We start from the raw sequence: 22,333 nt of genomic DNA on the forward strand, positions 1-22,333 counted from the left end.
TAAAAATGCTAAGGGGATAAATATTTCTGACAGAATATACAAAATTACCTCAAGAACAAAACATTGCTGATCACCTTCTCCCCTCCCATTTTACAGATGAGGAAAGCAACTGGAGGCTGATAAGGGATTTATCCGAGGTTATAAAAATGCAGCCCGGGGGAAGAAGGCGGGGGAAGAGGAGGGAAGATGGGGGACATTTACACCCCTTGTATTGTAACTCTATGATATTTATTCAAATTTTTCTCATCACACCATTAGTATGTCAACTTATCCCTACACACTCCCTGATAATACATTAAAAGTTAATGAAGATTTTATCCTGCATTGAACATCTGCACCTAAATATCTGCTTATGACTAGGGCTCTCTCCTTCAGTCAGTGGAGGGAAGAGAATAATTCCTGCAACGAATTCCCCATTTCTTTAGCTGGTATCTCTAAATAGTTAAAGGGGCTCTGAGTTCCTATGGAACTAGGTCAACCTTATTTTATAAAGCGATTAGGCATGTGTAATCCAGCCCTTCCCTTACTCTGAGTAGGAGGGAGGAAAAAAAAAAAAAAGAGCCAATAGGGCAGAGACCTCACCCAGAGAGGAAAAAGGCAGTTCAGGACAGGATATACTCGCAGGCCTTGAACCCTCAGCCAGTCCAAAAACAGCCCCTCCCTGCCGGCTCGTTCCCTTTTTCCTGTTAAACTGGGCAAGCCTCAACACACTGAGGTGACTCACAGCCCAACTTTACAGGGGGCTGGAATCAGGTCAGTGAAGCTGGCCGTGGACACAGAAACTTGCGAGGTCCTTTTACTCCAGCAGTCACCAAAAGGCAGCATTCTTACCCCAAAAGGTCTATTAACCTCTAGGTGTGATAAGCAACACTCCCCTTCGGTCTGTTATGACTTTAAAAGTCATTGTGTCGGAACCAAATAATCTACTCCAGTTACCCAGGAGCAACTGAAATATAACTGATAGAAACCACAACCAGAGAGCTTTTTCTTAGCTATCACTCTCACCAGTCACCAAACTCCACCCCATTACGCACACGATCCTGAACAGAAGGAAACAAAAACACAGAAAACCAGATGCTTGACAGCCCTGGAGGTGAGCGCGCCGGTATTGGTACCTGCCTCTGTACTTCTTTGTTGCTATACACTGAGAACTGCACACATATGCGAGACAATTCACTGAACACTAAATATACAAAAAGAACAGTAAGCGAACATGATGCTTCTTTTAACCTATTTTGCCAAGCAGGTCCAGGATACAGGACAACAGAATAACATCCTAGGCTAAGAATGTAAAGAAAGACTGAGCTTCCTGTACAGAGAGGCCCATATTTTCCAAATTTTACCCATTTTTTACATTTCCTTTGAACCTAGGGGGGCTGCGGGCCTTTCTGACCTAGACATGAGCTAAGCGTGTCTCGTTCTCGCAGGAGAGAGGCCTATCCTGGGAGTTGGAAGTTTCCTAATGTCTTAGATACACGCACCCTAACCATCTGCTTCACTGTGCTATTTATTTCAAGTTCAAGCTGCTCTGATGGAGGACCTTTAACCAATACACAGCCAGGCGACAGGAAGATGGGGTCCAGCCCAACACAAGGAGGAACCACAGTCAGGGAGTATAGGATGCTAACATGGAAACAAGGGCTTTAGCTAAAGACTCAAAGGCATTAAAAATTAGAAAGTGGTCTGATTATTACTTCATTAGACTGCAAAAATAAAAACTGTCTGAAAACAGTTACTTTGATGGGACAGAAGAGCTTATGTGCAAATCTTAAAATGTAGAACTGGGCTCTCTTGCCAAAATAAAGTCCCAGAAAGAGTTTCGAGTAGAACAATAAAGTGTAGGACTTCACTTTGGGAAAGGGATAATAGCACATTACAGACGCCCCTCTCCTCACAGAGCAAATGTCACATTTATCATCACTCTTACCTGATGTACGAATACATCTTCTTTGGTATCATTTCTGTTGGAAGACAAAAAGCTCACAATTAAAGGGACTAGGTACGTGGAAAAACTTAAAAGAACAGTTTAGATCCTAAGACCTCAAAACACAGCATAAATGTTTGTTTCTCCTCTAAACTCAATTCAGATGCCTCGAATCAATCCTCCTTAAAAACTTCTAAACCCAAAAGCTATCCACCTCACTCCTCCATACGACAATAGTGCTTGGACCCAAGCATACAGATTCAACCTACAGAAACATCCCTTTCCTCTCATCTCTCTCTAAATCACATGGTGTGTAACCAGAGCCCTAGATTTCCCTCCCAGCAAAAGCAAAGCAAGACAGCTAAAAGGACAGGGCACAGCTGTGAACTAGGCTCTCCTTACACTGAAACCTAAAACACCCCCCCAAAACTGCCACCACCCACCAAAACATACAAGGAAGAAACTGGAGGAGTTTTTTTGAAAAGGGGGGCCTGGGAGGGGGAATAGAGAAAATGATGGTATCGTATAAAAACATGAGAATACCCCCATAGCTTACAGCTGTGCGTTCATTCCTATATGGTTAGAAGCTACCACGGTTTAAAGAAAACACTATGGTTTCTACAGGACTTGGACCAGACCTGGGTTACAAATCCAGCTCAATTACTCACTAGTCGTGCGACCTTAGGAAAGTTGCTTAACCAGGCTAAGACCCCACTTCTCCATCTGTGAAATTGTGGGCACCAACTCAATTATCCTGAGGCTCTTCCCATTCCTCATTTATCCTCCCCACCGCCACCTGTTTCTCTTTTAATGACTAGACTGTATAAGTACTTATCAATGTTTTAGAAAGGTATTTTAATTAATGTTTAATTATCAGTAGCTTAGAAATGAGAATATTTACGGTGCTCAGAAATCTGAAAACTTACACAAGCCATTCATAAAGTACAGGAAAAGACACCACCAGCAGGTGCCACAGCACGAGGAGGTATTTAAAACATGTAGAGGTACACACACATACCGATTTATAAATCCATATCCATTTCTGACGTTGAACCATTTGACAGTGCCAAGGACTTTGGTGGCTAAAATAGGATTAAACAGATAAATTAGTATCTGACCTACAAAAAGATAAAGCTCATACCACTAAGGTCTTGATAGCATTATTTAAAGCTGAAACATACCCGAGGAAACCATTAAAAGCTTAACTCCAAAGTATACTGGGAGAAGAAAATGGAGCAAGTGAAGCTATCACAGGGAAATACTTTTCAGAAAGACTAAACCTTTCTTCCTCATGAAACTTTTCAATAAAGTCCTAAGATAAGGAGTGGTCGTAAGTCTATACAATTCTGCCATAATTAAAACTGAGAAACACTGTTTAAAGAAAAACGAAACAAAACATGCTCTTTAAAGCTTTACAAGAGAAAAATTTTCTAAGCGCAAAAGGAGGGTCACAACGAAAACAACTGTAGACACATGAACAAGGTAAGTACCGACCACCTAACACATCACTTTCATCACACTTTGAAATAGTCAGCAAACTACATAGTGAAATAGTAGCTCCTTGTGAATAGCTCATCTACAGGGACCTGAAGAAACTTGTCTGGGTGCCAGATGGGGGCCTATCAAAGAAGTTGAGAGTAATAATAGAACTGAGGCCGGCTCAGCCCAGTTCTGTACTTACCACCCTGAGACATGATGTAACAGGCCTCTTCAAACCAGTGATGAATTTGGGATTCTGTTTCATTGTTTACCCTACTCTCTCCATTTGGTGGGAATCAAACCCTCAGCATTTTCTTATCACCTCCTCCCCTTTAACTTGATTATTGTCTCTACTTTCCCTCATGAGTAGGACCATTTCTGTAGAATGCCAGATCTTAATAGAACTCAAGAGAAGGAATCTAAACAAATAGTATGGTCCTAGAATTTATATTTTGTAGATTCATATTTGTTTCAGCCATTAATTATTTTAGATGACTCCCCTGAATCAACTGTAAATACCAAATCCAGTACCTCTAGAAACGCCTATGCCTCAATTCAGGAAAGGCATAAAGCAATTATCAAGACTCAGTGAAATAGGAAATGTGACAATAGAGTACCTTTAAAAAAGAAAAAAGCTTAGTAGAAAATAAAAGTAACAATTAACATTAATCCATGCTACCTTTCTCTGCGATATAGAGTATTTAATTTCCAAGGATAAACAATAAAGATTTGGCTTTTAAATTCAAGACTAAAACAGTAATTAGGACTTACTTTGCTGTGGGCAGGGTTAGTTCTGAGTTTTGCTAGATTGATAAGCTTGGGGAAGTATTTTAGCTCTCTTTGTAAAAAAAAAAAAAAAAAAGAAAGAAAAACAAAAAACTCTTTATGCCTTCAAAGTCATTCAGCCCACCATTTACTGAGGAATCTCCGGCTCTTGGGCTAAGTAAGGAAGATCTCTCTAATGAAGAGATTAAACTATTAAAATCTTCAGTTTTAGGCCATTTAAATTAGAGCAGCAGGGCAAAGAGGAAAAAAACATTCTATGCTTTGGATCCAAATGTACACAGAAGACTGGTTTTGATAAATCATATGCTTTTAAATCGCACATTATTTCAAATGATACGCTTTTTGCGTCTCCCTTCATGTGCCCCAAAATTAATGACCTAGAAAAATATAAAGTTAGGAACTCTTTTTGATTCATTTTCATATAGTTAATGTCAAAGGCATAATCTTGATTAGAAAAGCAACACTAAGAGTGAGAAAGATGAAAGCGATTTTCAAGTGTAACTTCAATCCAGGCTGAAGGTTATTTTTACTCCCACTGTAGTTTTTAAAAATTTCCTAATTCCACAAATATTTCTAATGACTTCATAAGGCCAAACACATCCATGCACTCTTCTTGCTTTAAAACCATAAACTCACTTTATATCCACAGAACGGGAAGTGGGGGCGGAGGAAGACCATTAGGCTTCATTAGAAGGGCAGTTTTCCTTCAGTCCTGTCAACTACTTGCCCTGGCCTGTGGCTGTGCACTGAAGTTAGAACCATTTGTAAAAACTCGAATGTGAGAATCCCAAACCAGAAGTCCCTTTCAGCCAGCACTGCGCCTGGCACATGCATGTGCTTGCCGGGCTAAGGAAAGGAGATGGCAGAACACACTGGACAGAGACAGTATTGAAATATCATGCAGAAGGCTGTCCTTGCTTTTGAGAGTTGGAATGACAGTGGAAAGATCCAAGACCTCCAGACTCACCATCACCAGGGATGTGCCTTAAGAGCAGTTGGTGGTTGAGGAAATTGATTGATCTGTTTCCTTCATCTTTAAAGATATCTGCTTCAGTTTAAAATTCAGGAGTTTAGTTAGATCCAGAGAGGTACAAGGATCAAGCGAAAAACTGCAAAATTTCCTTTATGCGAAAGTCAATCAAATTAGGAATATATACTAACACTGCTTTGGATAAGCCAAGGTTGTCTCTCTCTGACATTTTGCATGGCAGTGTTCCAAGACACACTTGTTGCAAACAATATCACAATATGACACGGACTGGACTGAAGCAACTTTTAGCCCAGGTAAATGAGGGCTATTTTGTTTCTTAACCTGCACATGTTACATCTAGCACGTTGTTTGACAGTAACTGAGTAAAATTCAGTCCTGTGGGGAGGAGGAAAAAACAAAAAAACATGAAAACAGGCCGCTCAAGGCAGGAAACATGGAATCGTATTAAACTTTCTTCACGTTATTCCCCCAATTTTCTTCCTAGAAAACTGGGCAGGCAAGGCACAGAGAGATCAAACACGCCCCATCCAAAATACTGAAAATTTCTCGGAAGCATCCTACACCATCTCTCACCTTCCCCGTTTAAAAAAAAGAGGGAGTGATAGAGCACACACTCTGTGAGCCTGTTTTAAGGCCTCTCACAGGGCGTTACTTAAGGAGAGAAGGCTGAGATACACGACAAAACCAACAACGACCACAGCCAGCCTTTGTGATGCTCTGCGCCCCCCACCCGACCTGAACACCTCATCTTCCGAGCTCCCTTCCTAAGTTACGAGTCCCAAGATAACGTTGTTGTGAACTAACGTCATACCCGCACTTCCGACGAAGTTTTTTCAGCTGCGGCACCAAAGGCTTTCCCACAATCCAGGAAGAAGAGAGTGATTGGTAAACACTTCAGTGGTTCACGGCAGCAGCGGGCACAGAGAGGGAGGAGGACGCAGGACTAAGACCCAAGTTTCCCGGAGAGGATTGCAACACCTCTCCGCCGGCAAGTGGCCGACAGAAGCATGGCCTCATTCCCGCGCCCCCGTGGGAAGGGCGTCAGGGACAGACACCTGAGCCTTCCCAGCAAGAAGCCTTTCCACTTTCCCTCCCCCGTCTCCTCTGAGCGCCTTCCTCTCCCCGAAGGAAATGCTCCAAAGTCCCCGTCCCACGTGGGTGCCTGTCCCATCCCTACATCCACATCCATCCCAACCCCGTGTCCTCTCTCCCGACTGCCGCTCCTCTCCCCTTCGCACCGACGGATGCTTCGCCACGGGATGCGACAGGGCCCGCCTAGGGGGCCCCAGGTTAGGAAAACGATCTCCGGGCCCAGGACCAGGAGGAAAGCGCTCGGGAGGCCGAGAGCGCAGGGCGCCGCGCGCTCGCTCGGCAGCGCCTGCGGGACCCGCGGCCACCGGCGCCGGGGACCCGACGTCCCCGGGGACCTCGTGGTGTCCCCGATCCCGCCCCCGCCCCGGGCAGCCCCCACTCTCCCGGGACTGACTCACCGAGAACTTTCTTCTCCGCGTCTTCACTGCCCGCGGCGGCCAAAGAGGCGGGGGCCGCGGTGCCCGGGGCCGCGGTGGCCGCGTCCCCGCCGGGGTTGCCTGCGACCAGGGCGGCGGGCGCCGGGGCCGGGGCCTGGGGCGCGCCGCCGCCGCCCGCCGGGCTCTTGGGCGCGGGGTCCTGGGGGACCGCGGCGGCCGCCTCCGCCGGAGCCTGCGGGAGGGTGGTAGTGGTGGTGGTGGCCTCGCCCGCCTCGCTCATGCCGCCTCCTCCGCTCTCCCTCGGGCGCCTCGGTGGCGGTTGGTCGGCGGTTAGCGCGGCTGGAGGTCGCGGCGGCCGGGGCTCGCTCTCCGGGAGGCCGGTGCGGATCTCGAGGCGCTGGCGGCGGAGGCGGCTCGAGCTCTCGGGCTGCGCGCTCGCTCTTGGGCTCCTCGTTGGATCTTACTGCCCCAAAAATGGCCCCGCACAAGTTTTTCTAGGCGGCGCACGGGCCGGGGAGGGAAGAGGGTGGGGAGAGTTGGCTCTGGAGTTGGGCATCGACTTCATTAGCATTTAAAGGCGCCCGCTGCCCTTTCCGCCCGCCTAGCGGCGCGGGAGGCAGCGCCGGGGCCGAGGGGCCGGGGAAAGGAAGGCAAGGGTGGATCTGAGCTTTGGCAGGCTGCTCTGGAGTCTTCTGCGGAGCACGCGCTGCCGTCCCTTTGTTGGAGCGGGGCAGCGGGGCTCTCCCTCCTCGCCACATCTTCCAGGAGGGGCAAACTAGGGCACGCAAATGACGGGACGCTTCTCTCTCCCAAACGCTCGTTCTTATATCCTTTCTAGTTACCCATTCAACATTTATGAAGCACCAGAAACCGTTTCTGATACAGCAATGAGGAGCAGGAATACTACAATCTTAGGGCTATTTGGCTTCTTCCTCCTGAAAGATAAGCTACGGATGATCTCGTCTATGAGCCACAGGTGAGGAAACTGAAGTCCAAACCTCCGAGAATTAATGTCAATATCAGTTTACTGCAATGTAACCGGCAGCAAGTAACGAGCTGTTAATATGCATATAAGAATACTAGGGGAAAAAAATGAATAAATCCACATCCCACCTTCTGCTCTAATTACCTCTGTCAGCTGGTGAAAACTTAAGCAATTGAGCTCTCTGAGCCTCAGTGAGGAGAGCTACCGAGAAACAGATCACCCAATAAACGGTATCCTGAGTTTGAAGCGCCCACTGGCCTTTAGAGAATGGACTGGATTATGCTAAACGCCGGCCAGAGGGACTGTGCCCTGTACTCAAGAGCTATTGGGATACAGGGCTGTTAAGTGTTCTTCACCGCCAGGGTCCAGACAGACCTAGGTATACACTCTAGCGCTGCTCTTAGTTAACAGAGTCAACTTGGACTAGGTGTTCAACGTCCCATTGTCAGTTTCTTCCTTTATGAGAGTTTCTCCAAGGTACCACGGAAAGTAGAAGGGATTATCGTATGTAGCTCCAATGTCTGATCCAACAAAAGCTCCTTGTTTTCATTCCCTATTCTCCTAAACCATTTACCTTTTTTTTCCCCCCCTGGAATTATGTGTTCTGTGGCTATAACAGGAGGGTATCTACCAAGTGTATTTCCTCACTGTATCTACACTGGTTACCACTGTATCCATCACAGAGCTAGAACACAGTAAATGTTTCCAACACTTTCCAAACTCACTTACTTGTCAACAATTCATTATCAATAATTATAAAACTATCCTGCCTTATTACTTTCTTACTCCATCCATGAAAAATAAAACCTAAAAAAAATTCTTAGAAAAAAATAGCAAAATATGGAATATCTGACTTTTCCACGTAACTCATCTATATTTTTAAAATTACAGAGGTAAATGTTAGATTCATATTTTAGTTTGACTTCAATATGAACCATACAGTGAAAATTATGTAGGTTGTAAAAAAAATTTTTTTTAATTAAAAAGTGCTGGTCCAGTTCTAAGTGTGATGAAATCATTTCTTAATTTTAAAGAGTGTAGTCTTAATTATGATTAAATAATATGCATGATTTATTCTGGTGAGGACTGGCCATTGACTTTCTTATCTAACAAAATGGTTATCACTGCTGTGCAGAACTGGATTGCAGGGGAAAAAAATGAGAGGGCTTGAACTCATCAAACTCCAGTCTAATAGCCAAGCCCTTAAAAAATATATGTATAAATCCCACTACTGGGAATATACCCTGAGAAAACCATAATTCAAAGAGAGTCATGTACCACAATGTTCATTGCAGCTCTATTTACAATAGCCAGAACATGGAAGCAACCTAAGTGTCCATCGACAGATGACTGGATAAAGAAGATGTGGCACATATGTACAATGGAATATTCCTCAGCCATTTAAAAGAAACGAAATTGAGTTATCTGTAGTGAGGTGGATGGACCTAGAGTCTGTCATACAGAGTGAATAAGTCAGAAAGAGAAAAACAAATACCGTATGCTAACACATATATATGGAATCTAAAAAAAAAAAATTAAAATGGTTCTGAAGAACCTAGGGGCAGGACAGGAATAAAGATGCAGACCTAGAGAATGGACTTGAGGACACGGGGAGGGGGAAGGGTAAGCCGGGACGAAGTGAGAGAGTGGCAGGGACATATATACACTACCAAACGTAAAATAGATACCTAGTGGGAAGCAGCCACATAGCACAGGGAGATCAGCTTAGTGCTTTGTGACCACCTAGAGGGGTGTGATAGGGAGGGTGGGAGGCAGATGCAAGAGGGAGGAGATGTGGGGATATATGTATATGTATAGCTGATTCACTTTGTTATACAGCAGAAACTAACACACCATCGTAAAGCAATTATACTCCAATAAAGATGTTAAAATATATATATGTATCTATCTATCTATATATATAGATAGATAGATAGATAGAAAGATATCCACCCTTGGAAAATAATTCATAAGTAACAGGTGTGGTCTCCAACCTCTGGAAGACCCCAAAATAATTACAGATGCATCCTGGGATTTCCTAGAATTTTGTGCTGGAATGGCTCCCAAAACTAGTCATCATTTTCATCCAAAAACAAAAAGCAATGAGCAGCTGGGAGTTCTTGGAACTGTGCTAAATAAATCTAGAGAGAATTAACTAGACCAAACATGATCTATGTTGTTTTAATAATCCTAATCAAAGAGCAACTTTGATACAGCTGCACACCAAGTCTTCCATCCCGTCGCTCATTAACTCATGCGCTCACTCATTAGCACATATTTACTAAACTACACACTATGTGTGTCAAAGTGCTACATTATGAGTATCCGATGTTGACCAAAATGAAGCTTCCGCTAAGGTTTTTTCCCTGTGAAATCGATTTTTTAACGTCATTTACATCGAAGGAAAGCACCATGTCTTAAACTTGAGATTAGGTGGAACAACAATGAAAAAGAATCATAATCTAATTGTTGACGGCTCTCATTTTTAAGCTATGACTGGTTTGGTCAGGAAAACAAAAGGCACTCTGTTCCTAGTATGAAAGAAGTTAGAGCTTCTGCAACTGTTGGAAGGGCTGTGGGAGAGCAAGTCAGAGAGCACCACTGAGGATCTCAGAGTCCAGCCCCACCAGCGTGGTACTTCTCAAGAGCTTTCCTGAAACCACCAGAGTCACAGGGTCCCTGGGAGTCTCCCAACTATTCAGAGCTAGAGCCAGGTTTCGTGAGACTTGAAGTTTACACGATTTAGAGAACTGACTTTGAGAATAAATTAAAGTGTGAAAACAAAATTGCTAGCCACTTCCAGACTCTTAGAAAGCGCCCATGCAAGAAAGGAGCCCCAGAGTTTAAACTTCCTTAGCTTCACCTTGAGTCCACGGCACCAGCTATCCAAGTCGGCAATGAAGATGCTGGAGTTCCTCAAGAAGTTTATCTGGAAGCGGCTTTGAACCTCCATCTGCCCATGCATCTTCCTGTAACTGACTGGAAAAAAAATGCTGTCCTCTTCTGCCTTCTAAATCTTGAACTGTTGACTCCCATTGATAGTTTCCAACCTGGAACCATACAGGAAAGGAGACTCTGGGAAATGTAGTGCCTGCCTTTGAGGGGGCTTAAGGATGACGCAGAGTTGACAAGAGGCTACCCCAGCACTGAGGAAGACAGTGCAATTAACTGACTAAAGAGATTAAGGAGAGTTTAAACCATTCGAGAGACTAAAGCTTAAGTATGGAAGCATTGCTACATGAGCATATCTAAAACTGGAAAACAGCGAAATATTAATCTACACCTGGTTGATTCTAAAACAACACAGAATTTGGAATAAAAAAAGTAGAGGGGGCTTCCCTGGTGGCGCAGTGGTTGAGAGTCTGCCTGCTGATGCAGGGGACATGGGTTCCTGCCCCGGTCCGGGGGGGATCCCATGTGCCGCGGAGCGGCTGGGCCCGTGAGCCATGGCCGCTGAGCCTGCGCGTCCGGAGCCTTTGCTCCGCAACGGGAGAGGCCACAACAGTGAGGGGCCCACGTACCACACACACACACACACACACACACACACACACACACACACAAAAGTAGAGGAATAAGAGATCAAAGGTTTCTCATGGTCTCGAGCAGGTACCCTGACAAGTCTCTGTCATTCACTAATAATGCATTCAATGCATTTATTGATTAGTCACATTAGGTGCCAAGGATATCATACAAATCAAGACCAGACTGGCCCTGTATCCAAGGAGCTTATGGTCTAGACCAGCACTGTCCAAGTGAAATATAATTTGAGTCCAAAATACGATCCACATGTGTAATTTTAAAATTTCTGGCAGCCACAACACATAAAACTAAACAGATGAAATTAATTTTTAGATGAAATTAACTTTAATACATTTTACTTAACCCAATATATCCAAAATACATATTATCATTTCAACATTTAATCAATATAAAAATTATTGACAATATATTTTACATTCTTTTTTTTCTTTTGGTACCACCTTTAAACTCTGGCATATATTTTAAACTTATAGCATGTCCCAATTTGGACTTGCCACATTCAAAGTGCTCAATGTGGCTAGTGGCTACCGTATTGCCACTAGAAGAGTTATACAAGTTTTCTAGACAACTAGAAGTTTAGCCTGAATAATTCTCCAGAAACCCATCATGGGAAACGTCCTGGCCCTTCAATCTGGACCATGCGTCAGTCTGTGGTAACCCACCAGGGTAATGCTACCTATAACACGCTTGAGCTTCCTCATGATGTATAATACCCAAAGAATTTATACGAACTATAATTCTGAAGAGCTGTAGAGTATGTATTGATAAAGTTAATTTACAGTATCCATTCCATGTCATCACTGCCTTTGCAAACATACACTCTCCTTCTTTAACTTTAATATATATTGGTACCAAAGTGACGATATATTGTAGGCTTTCTTCATTTTCATTACGAGAACTAAGAGTAAGTGTAAGATTGTGACTTAACTCTCTCCTATGGGAAACTGGATTTAGGATTTGGAAAATGTTGCCCTTCTAGATCTGAGATTATTGAGAGAGGAGAAGCAATTACTGAGAACTTTAAAAAGCAAGTTGAAAAACATCTGATTAGGGGCTTCCCTGGTGGCACAGTGGTTGAGAGTCCGCTTGCCGATGCAGGGGACGCAGGTTCGTGCCCTGGTCCGGGAGGATCCCACGTGCCGCGGAGCAGCTGGGCCCGTGAGCCATGGCAGCTGAGCCTGCGCGTCCGTAGCCTGTGCTCCGCAACGGGAGAGGCCACGGCAGTGAGAGGCCGCCGCAACGCAAAAAAAAAAAAAAAAAAAAATCTGATTATTTCAGCATATGCTGATTTTATATAAAAATTCCGGCTTCTAAAAGACTTTGTTAATAGATTTTAAAAGTTCTCATCACAAGAAAAGAATTGTAACTTTGTGTGGTGACAGATGTAACCAGACTTATTGTGGTGATTCTTTTACAATGTATACAAATATTAAATCATTATATCATATACGTGGAGCTAATATAATGTATGTCAATTATACTTTAATTAAAAAAGAAGCTAGTCAAAAAATAAATAAAAGACTTTGTTACATTGGTTTTGCTTTCGTTGGTTTTTCCTGAGCTACTTAGCTAAAGTTTCTCTAAAGACTAGAAAATTCATGTACTTTTGGTTGAAGAACTTGAAAAGATTTTCTGATAGATAAATAAGAACTGGAAAGAAATCTTAGAAATTACCCATTTCAACCCCACTCATTTTACAAATGAGACTCAGAGAGATTAACCAACTTTCTCAAACTCATTCATCTATTTGATGGCAAAGCTAGAACCCAAACCTGAGTCTCCTTACACTCAATCCAGTGCTCTTTCTACTGTACATATAACTCTGGTTGAAAAAATCCTCCTGGTCTGGCAATAAGTCTAGTGGTGTTTCAACTCTCCTCTTTGATTAAGTATATAATAATTGGAATCTGGTAAAATGTAAGAAACATGCAGAGAAATCTGTAAACACTCTGAACTCACTTCAGAAATAGACTGAACTGAGCAGGCTCTCTGGATATTGGAAGATGTTCATATCTTCCCAATTAGGAGCCCTGGATAGGAAAACAAGCAGCTGTGCGCAATTTTATTTTATAGCATTTGGAGCTAACTCTCTGAAACAATGAATAAAATATATTCTCCTCTTCCTGAAAAAGCTTCCTTTTGTCTCTTTCTGCAGGTTACTTCTCTTTTTTTTTTCCCCATTTTAATCTGCTTTCTCTATTTGTTTTCATCTTCTTCATTACTTCCCTATATGTCCTCACTTGTTTAGGAATTAAATCTCATGGGATATCTAGTCTATAAATTCTTGTCTAGAAAAATCTAATGTCTTATGTTTCTTGGTGGATATGATAATTCTGAGAAATAAGTCTTCAACCAGCAAAGGAAAAAAGGAAACCTGCCAAAAGATCTTTTTCAATTTTTGCTCTTCAAAATTCTTTCCTCTCTCCTTTTTAATCTGAAATCCTCCTCTTAGTCAGACTTCCATTTCACCTCTATTAGCATGCCTAACTGCTCACTATAATGATCTATTTAGTACTCATTTTTTGGAGACATCTGTTTAGTTTGATTTTGATACTCCCCCCAACATGGGAACTTTAGGGTAGATATTGAGAATGAGAAAATTTGGAAGGGTAAGGAAGAAACTAGCTCCTAATAAGACTGCAAGAGAGAAGGATAAGTCAAGTCCCATCAGAGTTTTGACTTCTGTATGACAAGGGCATAATATTGAAGGGAAAAAAATGTGTATATGTATATATATATATAATATATTCAAAAAAATTACCATAAACTAGCAATATTTGCTAGTGTAGTTCTGAGTGTGTACTTATTTTGATATTATGAACTAAATATAAACAAGGAGAGTAATATCTACCTCTTCCAAGTACTTAGATCTCTAGAAATCTTACTGCACTCTGAGCAAATTTTTCTAGTCCTCTTTCTTTTATTCTGCCTTTGCTGAATCCCTTGCATCCATCACTATTGGCCTTGATCTTCTAATACATATAGGATGCTGGAGAGCAGAGTATGAGCAAAAAGAAGTATAATAGTAGGACACCTGTGTCCTTACTAAGTTGTATTGTACTGCAATTTATAATTACAGATAAGCTTGTTGCAAATTTCCAGAAACACATCCACCTAATACTGTTTTGGATTAAGCTATGAAATACATGTGCAAAAATAGTTTTAGTAAAATAATCTTTCCTTTATTTGTATTCTTGCTTAGGCAATTTAGAGTAATTTTCAACATCTTGACTCTCAAGACAGTTTTTTCTTCTCTTTGGCTTATTATGCCATTTCAGGTGAAAAGGAGTAATAAATAAAATGGTTTCATTGGTAAAGATGGAGCAATTTTAGAGTTTTTAAAGATGAAAGCAGAACTTTTAGACTTTAAGCTATACCACAGTAGGAGTCCCTACAGAGAGAGCTTACATGGATGGAAAATGAAAAAATCTAGGAGTTGTAAAATATCAACAGGGAAATTTAAATTTGGATAGGCTAATTTTTAAAAACAAGATTGCAAGAATCAAGTGGAGTGGTTTTGTTTGTTTTTTGAGAAGGTTATTTTATTTTGGTGGTGGTTAGGGGTGATGATTTTTTTTGTGTATGTGTTGCTATTATTATTATTTTGCCACTGTAAAAAAAAATACAACTAAGCTAAAATCCTGTCTTCAGGATGATGGACCATATAAAGAAGCATTTTACAGTAAAGACATATATTACACTGTTTCACTGTGGCTACTCCTATTCTCCTGTATCTCAATTTCATGAGTTTCTATACAGATTCAAGGTCCATAATCTATAACTATAATAAAATGAAATATTGTCCTAAAGCTAAAGTATGAAGCCTGACATTTAAAAAGACCTGAAAGGTGTGTCAGGGCCTAAGAAAACAGAAGAATGCCATTTTCTTTGAATTTCACTAATGTATAATAATGCTAGCCAGCTATTTCTTTATCTTTAACAAGAGTAAACTAAAAGAACCCACATTAAGTTGTACCAAGAAGGATGTCAGTTTAATAACATCTGACAGTGAGGTGGTGAGAAATTCAGTCACGTGAAAAATAACATTGAAGCAGCCCTGATTGGAAAGGTTCTAAAGTCAATCTTGGTGGGCAGGAGTTTTTTGGTGCCTGGATGTAGTCGACTTACTGTGAAAAGCCCAGAGGGATGGATTTTTAATTTTTTAATAATTTTTATTGGAGTATAGTTGATTCACAATGTTGTGTTAGTTTCAGGTGTGGAGAAAAGTGAATCAGTTATACATGTACATATATCCACTCTTTCTTAGATTCTTTTCCCATTATAGGTCGTTATATTGAGTAGAGTTCCCTGTGCTATACAGTAGGTCCTTATTAGTTATCTATTTTATATATAGTAGTGTGTATATGTCAATCCCAACCTCCCAGTTTATCCCTCCTCCCCTTCCCACCTGGTAACCATAAACTTGCTTTCTATATCTGTGACTCCATTCCTGTTTTGTAAATAAGTTCATTTATACCATTTTTTTTAGATTCCACATATAAATGACATCATACGATATTTGTCTTTCTCTGTCTGACTTACTTCACTCAGTATGACAATCTCTAGGTCCATCCATGTTACTGCAAAGGGCATTATTTCGTTCTTTTTTATGGCTGAGTAATATTCCATGGTATATATGCACCACATCTTCTTTATCCACTCCTCTGTCGATGGACATTTAGGTTGCTTCCAAGTCTTGGCTATTGTAAATAGTGCTGCAGTGAACATTGTGGTGCATGTATCTTTTCAAATTATGGTTTTCTCCAGATATATGCCCAGAGTGGGATTGCTGGGTCATATGGTAGTTCTAAATTTAGTTTTTAAAGGAACTTCCATACTATTATCCATAATGGTTGTACAATTTTACATTCCCACCAACAGTGTAGGAGAGTTCCCTTTTCTCCACACCAGAGAGATGGTCTTAATGGGTATTTTTTTTTTTTTTTTTTTTTTTTCGGTATGCGGGCCTCTCACCGCTGTGGCCTCTCCCGCTGCGGAGCACAGGCTCCGGATGCACAGGCCCAGCGGCCATGGCCCACGGGCCCAGTCGCTCCGCGGCACGTGGGATCCTCCCGGACCAGGGCACGAACCCGCGTCCCCCGCATCGGCAGGCGGACTCTCAACCACTGCGCCACCAGGGAAGCCCCTTAATGGGTATTTTAGTGCCTGGATTTGACAGGAGCAGGAGTCTGCTCTGGAGGGTGATACTTCAGTTCATCACTCAACTCTTCTTTAGAGCTTAGGAAGATTTACTAAGGCTGTTCAACAGGTATAACTGGGCACACTTTAGCCTTAGTTTCTGATCTCAATGTATTCTGGTCCCTCAAGACTAGTTGATACTTTCCTGACCTCTTTTATGGCTGAAACTCTTAATCAAGCTGTACATACCCACTGAAATAGGCCATAGTGGTGTTTGAAATAGAAGTCTGTCAAGAAAGTGTTGGATTGGGATTACTGATGCCTTTTCCTCCAGATGGGGACCAAACTCATATTGAGAGCAAGTTCTGTAATCAGAGGATTCCCCGATTCCTCAAACAAAACAGGAAAAAAGAGACAAAAATATCTCCTAGGTAAAGACTTCTTATTCTCTTCACTTGACCCTTTCCAGTTGCCATTGTTATAATTTCATTTGTCCTTAACTCTAGTCCAGTTCACGTTTGAATCCATCAGATTCTAAGATCTTTCTCTCATTTGTTGTTTTCTATAGTACTGAGAGTGGCACGGCTACCTGAATACTAATAGGAGGCATAATTTATCTGGTATCTTTCATGGTCTAGGGGCCTAAACAGGGGCCTCACAGTTATTATTTCTAACCCTTACCCCAGCTCTGCAAGATTAGTATCACGACCCTAATTTTACAGATGAAGAAACCAAAACTTAGAGTGGTTATGTGACTTGTCTAAGGTCATAGAGCCGGTAGATCACAGAACAGAGATTCAAACTCAGGTCTTTCAAGGTCCAAAGTCAGGACCATCTCCTCACCTCTACCCTGATGCTTCCTCCCACCCTTATCCATACACCGTATGTGAGGCTACCAGCTCTATAAAGTTATCTACCATTTATTCAGAGAGTTAAGTTTGCTTGAAAATTATAGAGGAAGCCTTATCACTATTTGCTTACCTTTATCCTCCCAAGTCTCTCCATTTCTATCAAACTCAAAGGCTTAGACACATGGAAGCAAAGTGAGGAAGAGGAAAGGAGAGATACGAGTAAAATAAATGGTGAGGCTATGGCTGTTTTCTGTCTTTTTATATACTAGTTTTCTTTTTTTAGTATATTTTTTCTTGTTTCCGTCTTACATGCTAAAATTAATCTCAATTTCCCCTTTTCTATAGTGCCCCAACACCATTTAATTTTCCAGTTTGATTTATGGAAATTAAGTTGCATTTATTTACGTTGCAATAAAAGAATTAGGAAGAATTCTGAACAACTGGGTTTGTTTCTGGGATTTTCTTTTGCCTTATTCCAAAAAGAAAGCCAAGATTTTGGCTGTTAGGTCTATAGGACTGAAGGCAGAAGCTGACCCAAGACCCCTCTTTCTATCATGAACATCGAAACTGACTAAAGATAATGTTCTAGAGTGTTCCGAATGGTAAGGGCAGAAGAGCTAGTGTCTTTGTCAGGAGATATGCAAAAGCAGAAGCCAAGACAAGAAGATTCGGAAGCCTGGGAGAGGGACGTTAGGTTACTGTGGGTGACTGGGACTGTGACCTGCTCCCTCTGGTGCCCCCGTAGGGACTTCATCATGTGGGGATGTCTGCATGGTGGGCATATTGGGGTTGTATCATGTTCCCTGGCATTTTCCATTCCCATGGACACTGTGGCATAGAGCCAAGGGACCACCAGACTTGGATGTTCCCACAAGCTTGGACAATACCCATCTCAGCAGCAAGCATGAATACGCTTTGCTCTATGTAATATGTACGTACGCTGAATATTTTTGTCTCTTACAGCTAGTGTCCACCTTTCTCTTCCCTGCTCTGTGCCTAGGGGGGTTAACTTTCTGGATGGTTTCTACAGACTTCTTTGACCTCTGGATTCCAATTGTGTCCAGCCAATGAGAGGCACTGGCAGGAGATCAGAGAAAGGGAGGAGAATAAATTGGGATATTTATTTCCAAAGATCCTTCCCTATGGGTTGACTGGGTCCCTCTACTGAAGACAGCAGATCCTTTCTCGCTGTATCTGGAGGTTGTGGGCAGGTCCCTCAGATACGTGAGCTCTGCAACTTTTGCATTATGAGCTCTCAGACTTAGAGTATTTCTTTGAGTGGACTGGGTCCAGAGGTGGACTGCATTCCTCCTAAATCAGACTGGGTCTGGGGTCGAACTGGATCTAGTTTAAACCAGACTGGGTCCAGTTTTAGGTCTCAGGTTAATAAGAAAAATTTAAAGGGGAAAAAAAGAGGAAAAGCATTCCTTCAAGTCCAGAGAATCTGGGACTCCTCCATCTGGGACTCTGGCTAACTATATGTATGAAATTTATGGGCCCAGAAGTTGCGTTTCTTTGAACAAGTAGGTTAACCTTATGAAAGATAATCTTGAATTACAGTGGCCAGAGTGGAAAACTTTTAACCTAGATAAGCTTACCCATTTATGAGGTGCCCTAGAGGAAAAGGAGTCTAGGCCAAGAACTCAAAAGGGTAGAGGGAAAATTATTTTTCTCCCCCTACAGTTTCTGATCATCCAGATGGGACCTGCTGGGACACCCTTCTCACTCTGGAGCCTGCAGATGGGATCCTGGGAAAACTGGGAAAAGCTGACAAAGGGCAAGAATTCTTACCAAAGTCAGCTTTCTGGATCTCTGTCTGTAGTGCTTGGTTGAGAAAGAGACGTAAAATCTCATATTGCTTCTTCCTTTCCAAATTCAGACTCTCGTGAATTTAGTTTTGGAGTACCTATTGATGATCAATTCTTCCCCTCCCAGGGACTGCTATTGCTTTCGTTTGTCTTGCTTTGTGTCCTGGCTTTCCTCCCATTAGGGCATATGCGGGCGGTCAATTCTTGTGTGTGCAGGCAGCTCAACCATCAGGTTTGGGACCCCGATATGGCTGGATAGGAATGTGGGTTGCACCCTATTTGCAGCAGCACCCTTCTGACTGTTGCCAGGTCTCCTGGGAATTGTCTAAACCTTTCTTCCTTTTGGTTATCTTTGGGAGTGGTTCTGGATCTTGGGAGGGGTATCTTTCGAACCCTCTTTGGGGACACATCTTGTGTCCATGGTTAAGCCATAAAAGGCTTATTGGTTTTGGTTTTGAGTCACTTTATGGGTATGCCTTTGGTTTAAAAGGAAAAAGGAAAAAAAAAATTAAGGTGTTCAGTACAGCCAGAAATATTTACTGTTTGTCCTGGTTAAACCAGATAATAAGATATTTGAAAGCATTTTTTATTTTTTATATTTTTTACAGTACTGTACTGTATTTATTGATACCATAAGTTTACATCATCTGTTTACAAGATGAATCATCTGTCAGCACCTATATCAGTATTGTCTTATCTGATACAAAACATGGTAGATGTTATATGTATTACTAACACTGAACATCAAAAAAATGAAAAGATAATGTGAAAAATAAATTGACAGACTTTTTAAAATGAGCTCTATGATCAGATGATGGAAGCTGATATTCCGAGCTTGGTAGAAACTTTTCTTAAGGCCTTCTTTTCTAAACTAAAATGGAACAATGTACTCAGAAGGAAAGAAAACATCCTGAAGCTATTGTGGAAGGATTTAGTAAAACAGTCCAAAGACACACAGCTCCACATCTAGAACATAGAATTCTTTCGATTTCCATCTTTATTGTAAATCTTCTCCCTGATATAAAGCAACAAGTTAAAAGGCTGCATCAGCCCCTTGATATCTTTCAGGTTGCAACCCAATTCTTTGAGGAATTAGAAACAACTGTATTTTGTTTGACAATAATAGAAATGCAGCACTAGAAGCAATTCAAAGCCCACCAATCCTTTTTAACAATCCTCAAACCTTCATCTCAAAAGGCTTGCAGATATTGTAAAAGATCAGGACATTGGAAACAAAACTTCTTATTGGAGAAAAACTTAACATCTATTCTCTGTGCCTTTGAGGTATAAATTTTTTTTTTTTTTTTTTTTTTTTTTTTTTGATACGCGGGCCTCTCATTGTTGTGGCCTCTCCCGTTGCGGAGCACAGGCTCCGGACGCGCAGGCTCAGCGGCCATGGCTCACGGGCCCAGTCGCTCCGCGGCATGTGGGATCTTCCCGGACCCGGGCACCAACCCGTATCCCCTGCATCGACAGGTGGATTCTCAACTACTGCGCCACCAGGGAAGCCCAGTGGCTGAAATTTTTTATTTTTATTTTTTAAATTTTATTTATTTTTTTATACAGCAGGTTCTTATTATTTATTTTATACATATTAGTGCATACATGTCAATCCCAATCTCCCAATTCATCCCACCACCACCACCTCCACCGCCACTTTCCCTGCTTGGTGTCCATATATTTGTTCTCTACGTCTGTATCTCTATTTCTGCCCTGCAAACCAGTGCATCTGTACAACTTTTCTAGATTCCACATATATGCGTTAATATAGGATATTTGTTTTTCTCTTTCTGACTTACTTCACTCTATATGACAATCCCCAGATCCATCTATGTCTCTACAAATGACTCGATTCCGTTCCTTTTTATGGCTGAGTAATATTCCATTGTATATATGTACCACATCTTCTTTATCCATTCGTCTGTTGATTGGCATTTAGGGTGCTTCCATGACCTGGCTATTGTAAATAGTGCTGCAATGAACATTGGGCTGCATGTGTCTTTTTGAATTATGGTTTTCTCTGGGTATATGCCCAGTAGTGGGATTGCTGGGTCATATGGTAATTCTATTTTTTGTTTTTTAAGGAACCTCCATACTGCTCTTCATAGTGGCTGTATCAATTTACATTCCCACCAGCAGTGCAAGAGGGTTCCCTTTTCTCCACACCCTCTCCAGCATTTGTTGTTTGTAGATTTTCTGATGATGCCCATTCTAACTGGTGTGAGATGATATCTCATTGTACTTTTGATTTACATTTCTCTAATAATTAGTGATGTTGAGCAGCTTTTCACGTGCCTCTTGGACATCTGTATGTCTTCTTTGGAGAAATGTCTATTTAGGTCTTCTGCCCATTTTTGGATTGGGTTGTTTGTTTTTTAATACTGAGCAGCATGAGCTGTTTATATATTTTGGAGATTAATCCTTTGTCTGTTGATTCGTTTGCAAATATTTTCTCCCATTCTGAGGGTTGTCTTTTCGTCTTGTTTGTAGTTTGCTTTGCAAAAGCTTTAAAGTTTCATTATATCCCATTTGTTTATTTTTGTTTTTATTTCCTTTACTCTAGGAGGTGGATCAAAAAAGATCTTGCTGTGATTTATGTCAAAGAATGTTCTTCCTAAGTTTTCCTCTGAGAGTTTTATAGTGTCTGGTCTTACATTTAGGTCTCTAATCCATTTTGAGTTTATTTTTGTGTATAGTGTTAGGGAATGTTCTAATTTCACTCTTTCACATATAGCTGTCCAGTTTTTCCAGCACCATTTACTGAAGAGACTGTCTTTTCTCCATTGTATATCCTTGCCTCCTTTGTCATAGAGTAGTTGACCATAGGTGCGTGGGTTTATCTCTGGGCTTTCTATCCTGTTCCACTGATCTGTATTTCTGTTTTTGTGCCAGTACCATACTGTCTTGATTACTGTAGCTTTGTAGTAAAGTCTGAAGTCAGAGAGTGTGATTCCTCCAGCTCTGTTTTCTTCCCTCAAGACTGCTTTGACTATTTGGGGTCTTTTGTGTCTCCATACAAATTTTAGGATTTTTTTTTTGCTCTAGTTCTTTAAAAACTGCCATTGGTAATTTGATAGGGATTGCATTGAATCTGTAGATTGCTTTGGGTATACAGCCATTTTCACGATATTGATTCTTCCAATCCAAGAACATGGTATATCTCTACATCTGTTTGTGTCATCTTTGATTTCTTTCATCAGTGTCTTATAGTTTTCTGAGTACAGGTCTCTTAGCTCCTTAGGTAGGTTTATTCCTAGGTATTTTATTCTTTTTGTTGCAATGGTGAATGGGAATGTTTCCTTAATTTCTCTTTCTGATCTTTTGTTGTTAGTGTATAGGAATGCAAGAGATTTCTGTG

The 22,333-nt window shown here is 41.6% G+C and overlaps 1 protein-coding gene and 1 long non-coding RNA gene across 4 annotated transcripts in view; one reads left to right on the top strand and one right to left on the bottom strand.

The window, feature by feature from the left end:
* Positions 1-7,099, bottom strand: part of YBX3 (Y-box binding protein 3) — a 25,056-nt gene extending 17,957 nt beyond the window's left edge. Inside the window, exons 1-3 of one of the 2 annotated variants that reach the window (XM_059082657.2) lie at positions 6,671-7,099; positions 2,943-3,006; positions 1,928-1,961 (exon numbers count right to left, since the gene is read on the bottom strand). In XM_059082657.2, the coding sequence (XP_058938640.1) occupies positions 1,928-1,961; positions 2,943-3,006; positions 6,671-6,929 (357 nt within the window). In that variant the 5' untranslated portion in view covers positions 6,930-7,099. The remainder of the gene's footprint in view (positions 1-1,927; positions 1,962-2,942; positions 3,007-6,670) is intronic. The other variant, XM_059082660.2, reaches the window with a different exon arrangement.
* LOC136792250 (uncharacterized) overlaps positions 6,070-22,333 on the top strand; it is a 27,018-nt gene continuing 10,754 nt past the window's right edge. The window contains exons 1-2 of one of the 2 annotated variants that reach the window (XR_010835759.1): positions 6,070-6,469; positions 7,488-7,625. This is a non-coding gene — a long non-coding RNA (uncharacterized lncRNA). The remainder of the gene's footprint in view (positions 6,470-7,487; positions 7,626-22,333) is intronic. The other variant, XR_010835758.1, reaches the window with a different exon arrangement.

This window comes from Kogia breviceps, chromosome 12 (assembly GCF_026419965.1).
Source record: "Kogia breviceps isolate mKogBre1 chromosome 12, mKogBre1 haplotype 1, whole genome shotgun sequence".
Lineage (NCBI taxonomy): Eukaryota > Metazoa > Chordata > Mammalia > Artiodactyla > Physeteridae > Kogia > Kogia breviceps.